Source organism: Apostichopus japonicus, chromosome 16 (assembly GCF_037975245.1).
Source record: "Apostichopus japonicus isolate 1M-3 chromosome 16, ASM3797524v1, whole genome shotgun sequence".
Taxonomy (NCBI): domain Eukaryota; kingdom Metazoa; phylum Echinodermata; class Holothuroidea; order Aspidochirotida; family Stichopodidae; genus Apostichopus; species Apostichopus japonicus.
The window spans coordinates 5063807-5073802 of NC_092576.1; the positions used below are offsets into that span (position 1 = coordinate 5063807).

The 9996-nt window shown below is 35.2% G+C and overlaps 1 protein-coding gene across 2 annotated transcripts in view; it reads right to left on the reverse strand.

Moving 5' to 3' along the window:
* The window catches only part of LOC139983217 (uncharacterized), a 54716-nt gene that overhangs the window by 1615 nt on the left and 43105 nt on the right, over positions 1-9996 (reverse strand). Inside the window, exons 1-3 of one of the 2 annotated variants that reach the window (XM_071996618.1) lie at positions 7556-7803; positions 1063-1127; positions 124-236 (exon numbers count right to left, since the gene is read on the reverse strand). In XM_071996618.1, the coding sequence (XP_071852719.1) occupies positions 124-236; positions 1063-1108 (159 nt within the window). In that variant the 5' untranslated portion in view covers positions 1109-1127; positions 7556-7803. Of the gene's footprint in view, positions 1-123; positions 237-1062; positions 1128-7555; positions 7804-9996 lie in introns of those variants that run through there. The other variant, XM_071996619.1, reaches the window with a different exon arrangement.

Sequence of the window (9996 nt, forward strand, 5' to 3'; positions counted from 1 at the left end):
TTGTTGAACACAATCTGGGGCACTTTAATGATCAGAATATAGCAAGTGAACATGTTTCGCTGACAATTTATTAGGTGTAGTTGTGTGTGTTTGTGTGAACAACAACAATGAATGGTGTCTTACGAAGCAGTGCTGGGTACATTCAATTTTCTGTATCTTGGAATATTCTTCATAGTATGGATCTGCACAGCCGAGACCTCCATCACAATAATAACAATTTATAGCATTGCTGTAGGCTTTATAGGAGAAATTGAGAAGGAAAAAAAAAACGCTTTAATGTTGATCAATTTAGCAGGAATAGAATAATATCAAAATAAATTAGCAATATGAAATTTTAATATTAGACAAGCAGGCAGAGAGTCATTCATCTTTTAATTGAAGAGTAAATTTCATGGTAAGAGAAGCCATCACACATTGTTATCAGAGGTTAGGGTTAATTTTAAGGATATATCCTTATAGAAAGTGTGATCAAAGTTAGGTTTATATGTAAGGTTATATTCTGTAGAAATTGATATCACATTTAGGTTTAAGTTTAAGGATATATTCTACAGAATGTATTCTCACAGTAAGGTTTAATTGTAAGGATATATCCTATTTTTATCACAGTAAGTTTATTGTAGGGATATTTCATATTATTATCACAGTAAGGTTTAATTTGAAGGATATATTCTATTATTATCACAGTAAGTTTATTGTAGGGATATATGTTATTATTATTATCAGAGTAAGGTTTAGTTTTTAGGTTATATCATATTATTATCATCACAGTAAGGTCTAATTTTAACAAGATATCCTATTATTACAGAGTAAGGTTTAATTGTAAAAAATATATCCTATTATTATCACAGTTAGGTTTCATTTTAAGAATATATCCAATAGAAGAACACAGTTCCTACGCATATATCCTTCTCAAAGAAACCAAAACACATTTCTTATTATTATCGCCCAGGCGAGGGTGTGGATATAATTGGGTGGACCTCAAGAAGAACTTGAGTTTGGAAGCTATCAGGATAAAGTATTACTATTAAACCTTTACTTTAAAGTCCGAAACTGTATTCTTACCTATTATGGACAACAGAACGAGCGAAGGCAACAGTAGGTTCTTCATTATGGTTCGGTAATTTCACCTGAAGAACGAAGAAAGAAAATGGAAATTATACAGAAACCTTACCATCTCTTTTTAGAAAAAAAAATATACGCCAGGCGGTTTAAATACCGGATACTGAATACTTATAATAATATTACTGACATATTTCAAGCAAATGCGAAGATAACTAAAAGCATGTTTGGCTCGGATTTTTATTGAAAAGAGCTAAGATATTCTTTTACAGCAACCACAGAATTCTATTCAATGACCATTGTTACGTTCCTTTTAACGGAAAACCCTGCAAACTTTCTTTTAAGTGATTGACGTCACATCTTGGCTAGAGCTGAATGAAATCTTCAAATTTGTTTGATTTGAAACTAGAAATGTAAACCTCGACCCATGTCTCACGAAAACAAGCTCATAAGTTAAGCCTTTCTTAATAGGATATTCCACTGTATAGGGAAATGTAACGCTTATATTAGAGTTTAAAACTAGTCCATTCTGTTCGTATGTAAACCTCTCAAAATAATAATAACTTTGGTAGAAATGATTACTTTCCTCTGCAGATATATGATTTTAAACAATTATAAAGAAAATAATATATAAAAATTACATGTACAGCTCAAATGCAATGATGACATCATGGGTTCTATAGTTTTCGGTGCATTCACCAGTTGTTGCCACGTGCAAAATATAGCTACAATTTTGGGGAAAAAAGTAATATATTTGCCATACGGAATGCTATGAAGATCTGGTTTTGACCCAGAGATTCAGACCAATTTATTAGTCAGCAACATTGGTAACCAATCAACTTCAACCTCCGTGATATTTCTTTACAAAATATTGAGATGAGGGTTTTAGTAGCAATGGAGCCGACAACGACTAATGAGTGGCCTCAGTGCTCAAGAAAACAACTGCCAAGTGGATTTTGATTTCTCTGTTTTGTTGGTTCATGGATTGCAAAATAACAAAATAAACTCGCTTTATTCTATTTCTGTTAAGCGACAGACGATACAAGGCTAGCCCCTTGGGAACGTTCGCTAGGTCAAGTGGTCGCCGCGCAATGGAGATATTACTTACGAAAGTCGTTTTTCCCTGTCTTCAAGTTGTCTTTTAATAATTGGGGGAAAGCAAGTTGTATTCTATAGTATCAAGAAATGATAGAAATCTCATACAGTGATGTATCCGATTGATATTGCAAGAGATTGAAACGGTGCCTTTTGCGATGGACTCGATAAAGTATCCGATAGTTCATCGTAATGAAATCCCCAAAACCTGCAGTCCATTAATGTCGGACTTTATGCGATTTAGCGAGTTATAATTCAAGTACTGTTTGCAGTGAAGATGTGATATATTTTCCTAATGATACAGAAACCTTGCAGCAATTTAAATAAAAAATAATGTTGTCAATCAATCAACCACGAGGCCGACGATTTTGGAACAAAACTTCTTAATTAATTAGGAGACTAACGTAAGCTAACCTCCACCCCCCACCCCCACCACCCCACATCCCAACTCTCGGACACTGCCCGATGGTCCAACCGATCAGCTTTTTTCCTTCCGTTTATTATTGCTATCACCAAAGACAATTGAAGTGTTATAGTACGGGGATGCGGTTAAAATGTAAATACGCCATAGGTTAACCCTCTCAGCGAGGCAAATTCACAACAGAACGCAAACTCGCAGCAGTGGCGCAACATGCACGCAAAAAAAAAAAACATCGCCAGTAACACTATACACTACGACAAAAATAAACCCTCAAAACCACGCATCTTTATATAGTTTGTTATTACATTGTTACCCCGTGATTTAATTTTGCAATTCAAGTCCCCTGCAGCTTGGAATCAGCAAAATCCCTCTCAATTACCACTTAATTCCATTGACGTTATAAGCTGAATCTGGCTAGCCATCTTTTACCTTAGTTTTTTCATCATTTTCTTTTTCTTTTCCTTTTATCTGTTTCTTTGTTCGATTTTTTTGGTTTTCTTAGAAGTAAACATCCCCTTTTTGGTGTCTACCTTTAAGGCTTTTACAGAAAAACACGCTCAACTCTGACGTTAAATCAACTCCCAAGAGAAAAGGATTACTTTTTGAAAAGGAAAAACGATAACACACAGTTAAAACATACCTAAATGATCACACGCTAAAAATAAGTATCTGGACGTCTATTCTTATATCAAGTAGCTACTTGTTTTGTTGTTCAAGTTGAAGTGATTAATTGATTGATTGATTGATTAATTGTTTGTGCTCAGTATTTCTATGCATGTACATACATAAAAGTATAGGGATTTTGTCTGTGTATATATATCATTATAGAGTCGCCACATAATATTATGTGTAGGTCTAGGTATGTGTAGGTGTAGGTATTACTATTACGTATATACAGTGTTAGAAGCTTAATGATATTGCAATTGAAGAACATAACGCATTGAAATATTCAAGAAATGTAATATTCTATTAACCACGCACACTGCATGTCCTCGTGTATTGATATTTACAAACAGCCCTAGCATATTTTTCTTTCGCAATGTTCGCATACCTGGCATTTTAATACGACATTATCAGCTTAGAATTGATTTCAATCCAGTTAGATTTAGTCACTATTTCCAGATGAATTCTTTTTCAATCTCTCACGTAAATGTTCGCTTTCTTGTGATGTTGGTGATAATTGGATGGACATATCCCGCGGGCATGAGACATATATATATATATATATATATATATATATATATAAATATATATATATATATAGCTCTCTAGATACGGGACTACGTAACGACAATAATTGAATGCGGGGAATACAGCATGGCCACAGATCTCTAAAAATTAGCCATTTGTGAGCTTAAAGCTGCATATTACTGTTGAATTTTATAATCATCTGGTAGGGCCAAAGCCGATATGTAGTACGAGCACAACATCATGAGTACAACAAGATGGGTACAACAGCTAAGTTGAATGCAACACAATGTGTACAACATCATGAGTACAACACCATATGTACAACATGGTGAGTAAAACACCATGAGTACAACACCATGAGTACAACATGGTGGCTACAACAACATGAGTACACCACCATGAGTACAGCAGCTTGAATGCAACACCATGATTCCAACAACATGAGTACAACATCATTAGTACATCTTTAATGCAACATCATGAGTACACACTCATGACTACAACATCTTGAATGTACCATAATAAGTACAGCATCATTAGTACAACACCATGAGTACAACATCATTAGTACAACACCATGAGTACAACATCATGAGTACAAAAGTTTGAATGTAACACCATGAGTACAACACAATGCGTACAACATGGTGAGAACAACGACATGAGTACAACATCATGAGTACAACATCATGAGTACAACAGCTTCAATAATACAACATCATGAGTACGACAAAAAGAATTCAACACCATGAGTACAAGACCATGAGTATAACATGGTGAGTACAACGACATGAGTACAACACCATGAGTACAACACCATGAGTACAACAACAAGAGTGCAACAACATGAGTACAACAACATGAGTACAGCATCATGAGTACAACATCATGAGTACAACATCATGAGTACAAAATCATGACTGCAACATCTTGAATGTACCATAAAAAGTACAGCATCATTAGTACAACACCATGAGTACAACACCTTGAATACAACATCATGAGTACAACAGCTTCAATAATACAACATCATGAGTACGACAGAAATTATACAACATCATGAGAACAACAGCATGCATTAATACGAGTACAAGTAGCATAATCTAAGCATGTTGGCTCCATTCTATCGTTTACCCTTCCCAGTACCCCTAACCCATCCCCCCCCCTTCCCTGGACGACAGATGAATACTCATCCGTATATCATTTCTTTAACTTTCACTAAATCATACTCCTTTAATGCCATTTCTCGCGAGGGTCACAAATACCAGGACTGAGATTGTTGACATGACAAATGAATCTCTATTATTGGAAATGTTCCTTCCCAAAGTTTGCCATTTGTCTTCTTCTTTTTTATCGCAAGATGAAGAATATTTTGAATATCAATAAAACACTTAATTTAATGATTTAATCCAATCATATAAGGATGCAATAATTAAAAATAGGTCACCCCGTCTGGGAATATTTCCCATTTCGTTTTGTTGATGTCTTGTCTATACAACGATGCTTCCAGTTCTATAAGAGCAAGAGTGTCATGTTATATTTTCTTTTAGAAAAATTAAAAAGCCAAGTCTGTAAGTGAATGAGGGTTTTGTCGTGAGTGAAGTAGCTCATAAAGCAAATATAAAACACGTGCACCAAATATAAAGCGAAATGAATTGAAACTTGAGACGGTGTTGAATATATATATAGTACATATAACATTGTGTTTCTTTGATAACGTAGTACGCGAAATACTGTCGAATGCAATAGTGATGGAGGATGGGCGTGGATATGACGGAAGGGGGTGTGGGGGGGGGTTAGTATTTATAACTCACCTGCTGATGGGATCAAAATGCACTCTGCTGGGGAACCTGGTGGGGTGGGGTAAGGGTGGGGTTGAGGTTGGTGGTTGGGGATGGGGGTCGGTGGGGTGCGGGTGCGGGTGCGGGTGGGGTGTGGTGGAGGAGGATATAACAATAACATTTAGCTTTCCTTATGTTTATCCCAAAATGCCTTTCGTGATCGATCGAAACATCAGCTCTAAAACCAGGTCCCAAAATTGATTTCGAATATTATATACAACTACTGGTTTCGTAGTAACATAATGAAAGGAATGGTTTGGTTGATTTTAACTTCTTTGGTATACCTGATTCATAGTAGTTTAAATGTTGTCCTATCTCCATTCCCCCCCCCCCCATCCCTCTCTCTCGTTTTTCTCTGGTGTTCTGTGACTTGAACTGTGACTTTAAAGGAGTTTAAATTCTGGTTAAATGCAGCCAATATTTGCTTATGCTTGTCTGTGTGGTTCTTGTAGCTGAATGACACTCCAAAGCTTACATTCACAGGAACTTAAAATTCTTCTGGTTAAAAGCAATTTAAGTTCTTATCTCTCTCTCTCTCTGGTAACCATAAGTAACTTCGAATGCTGCTTCCAAAGCGCTCACATTCCGTTCTGGTTAAATAATATAACTATTGTGTAAGTCTGTTAGTGTGGTTAAATGAAACTCGGAAAGCTGCTTTAAAGGAGCTCACGTTACCCTCTGTATTAATATTTACAAGGGTCAATATAATGTACCATGCAGTAATCCCTCAGTGTTATGATAGAAGGTGACAGAACACATGAATGTCACTATAAATATGTTCATGATATTTTCATTATTCAGTAATAACTGTAAATATTGTGAACGCCGCTAAGTGAGCTCATTGATGTAAACGAAACACGTGATTGATGCTTTAAACTAACATTTGATATCTGGTTATTCAATTCTGCCAATATTGTAGACGCCTCTGAGTGAAATCCTTGAAATTGAGTAAAATATCGAATTATTGCTTTTAAGATGTTTATAAATGAAACATAGTCATATCCAACACATGCAGTCACGCCTGATTACCGTTACGTCTATCTTCCAGTGTGATTCCTCAATGATCGATGTTGCAATAGGCCTCAGCTTTGCTGTAGAAAATATTATTTCAGGCTAGATACAATTAAATCGAATTCTGCAGAGATTTGCCTACAATCCCGTTGCTAGGAACTCCCCCACTCCGCCCCCTCCAACCAACATGCAGAATAGAATGCTCCTCTAATATTGGGCCCACCCTTGAATCGTTGGTGCCAGCAAACCCTATTCCCGCCCCAACTCAGATATTCCTGGCTACGGGCAAGCTGTGCAAGATTAACTTCGTGTCTACCACGGGTACACACGCTGTAGTTTTGATCTTATAATTCAATGTGTGCTGTGTTATCAACATGATCCAACTGACAATTGTAAGATTAATAACATATGTAAGGTAGCCCGAAGATATGTCCGGGTAGGTACTATCCTACATGATACTCTTTTCTATTTGTTCATATGGAGAAAATATACTTTTGCTAAATTTTTGAAACGTACTTTCTTTTGATCCATTTCTACATTATCTAATAACGCTTGGTAACTCATACAGTAGAACGATGACGAAGTTTAAGAAACGACTTGCAGAGTATTAAGACAAAGAATCCGATCTTCTATTGTTAATAAAAAAAAAATCATGAACAGATATCTCAAAAAAGGTCTCAAAAGTCTCTTTAACCGGCGATTCATAAAGCATTCGTCCGCATTATCTTGACTATTTATAAATTACCAGCTTAACATAGGCTACCTGTGGGGCAGCGCATATAGCATACACCATACTCACCATCAACTATACTTAGACATATAAACATATAGACCAATTTGAAAGTACTTACAACCACTGCACACCACACCTTTACCTTCCTAACATCATCTATAAAAAGAGTTTTTTTTTATTGTTTGTTACTATTGTCATACTTACAATATTCTCCAATAGCAGGACAAAAGAATTCTTCTTATCAGAATATTCTTCGTTCAATCTTTGGTGCTTTCTTTATAATTGACGTGCGTACCGTTATACAATATACGAGCATCCGTTAGTCTATGTACTCATTCGAGTATTCGAAACAGTTAGCATATATTACCGCACACAACGTATCCTACCGTTAAAACTGTATATAACCTAAGCTATATAAAAAATAATGGAAGTGTTTGTACTAACGGATTGCGTATTTTGTACAGTGCGAATCAATTGGCGCTCGCATTCTTTTAATGATTAACGAGGACTTTGGATTGGTAAATACATCTCGTAGTTGTAAACATATGAACTTCGCCAATGCACGTATACAACGGATACTAATCAAACATAGCATAGATGGTACATTACTCACCATTAGTTTGTCTAGTCACTGTATAGAGGGAACAGGCTCATACCACTTTATAGATAAAGAGGCTGTACAATCTTATCAAAACAGGAATTTTGTATTTAACTTACAAGCGCGTCTATCTTAGACATATGCAATATTCGGATATCAGCTGATTCACACCGGGTGGGATGCTATGTTGTGAACCCCAGAGGCGGGAAGACAAGGGCAAACAAGCGCTGGCCAGGTGGTGAGATGAAGGTGTATCTAACCCCCTCCCACCCTTCTTTCACCCTTCTTTCAACCCCAAACAAAACATTAAAGTAGTTATTAGCAAACCTTTGCTTGTAGACCTAAATGAAGCTATATATATATATATATATATATATATAAATGAAAATCATAATGAGTTGGAAAATCAAGAACATTGAAAAAACTTACAGCCTCCACCGGAAAGTGATATAGTGGTATAGTGATTTGTCATATCCTTACACAACAAGTCCACAGTGTGGGAGAGGGTGGAGGGGGGGGGTAGGGGTGAAGCGTGTATAAGAATATGCAAAATTAGATATATGACATAGGCCAAAACTAACACTTTTACTTTAATTCGTTAATGGAAGTGGGATTGAGCTATAAATGAAATGTCGATTCATTTCAGATTCTCCTTCTGTAGGAGAGAAATCCGAGCTAAGCTCTCATCTCATCAATCTTAGAATCAATGTTTGGCTTTCAATATGACTATAACCAAGAGAAGGCCCTCCTCTACGTTTTTAAGATAAATGAAAACTATTTTGATATCTTTTTTTTGTTGTAAATTTGATGACATTTTGTGGATGCATACGAGGTAATTATGGACGATACCCATCCCCATCTGTTTTACGAAATCATATATGCATTTCATTTTGTAACATAATGTATATTTCTTATTTTAAATTCTGATATCGCTTAGTCTCCAGAAAGAGTGGAGTCATATTTAGATTGCCTTAGGGCTATTTTGTCCCTTTTTCTTTCTTTTCTCCTGTTTTCATTTTAAGATTTCATAATTTTGTTATCAGCGAGTATATTAAACGTCACAATGCCTTCGTCATGCTGGGCAGTGGCTTTCATATAAAAATTCATTTCCTCTCGAGCAGTTAAATTGCAATAAGTTTCTCATATGATATAGAGATATATGAAACATAAAGGGATATAGAAGGATGTACGCAGAGGAGTTTTATTCAAACCTTCACAAATCCATAACAAGGCGTCAAGGCAATGAAAATAAGAGAAGAGGGATCAGGAGTATAGAATTTTGGTAAATATATATGTATATATATGTATATATATATATATATATATATCTGTGTGTGTGTCGTTTAATTTGGCACTTTGGTTCTAGCAAATCCCTTATTGAACAGAACAGTATGTGTAACAGTTATAAAAATTAATAATATTATTCAGAGGTAGAAAGGTCATCTAATTAACACTTGGTAAAATACAATTTCGTTTATTACTTAGTTTATTATTATTTTCCATATTTAAGTTGGTTATTATTGATATTTTGTTACTATTATTAGTATAAGTTTGAGTACATTTTGGTATTGAAACATAGCATACTTATTAACCTCACTGTACCTCGGATAGTCGAGATAATGAAACTCAATTGAAGAAGAAAGTTTTCAAATTTCCGGTTGCTCATTCATGACGAAGTACTTACGTCACATTTCAAAAAGAAATCTTGCCAGATTTTGACAATGTCTAAATGTCATGGTTCTGCCCCTGTCTAGAATATTTATAATTCTAACTCCAATTTCAAAATAACAACAAAAAGGCTTGATCGATTGGTTTCTTCATTTTTTTTTCCTTTATTTATTTCTTCTTAATTAGCTTCATTTACATCATGATAATTGCTATGTGATGTAATATTCATGTAGAAAAGAAAGCAATCACAAAATATTCAATTTTTACAAGAAACAGAAAAAGAAAGTAACATTTAAGATCGTACTGTAACATTATAGACCAGATTACCATGCTAAACTTATACCACTTTCCAAAACGCATTTCCATTACATCAAGACGG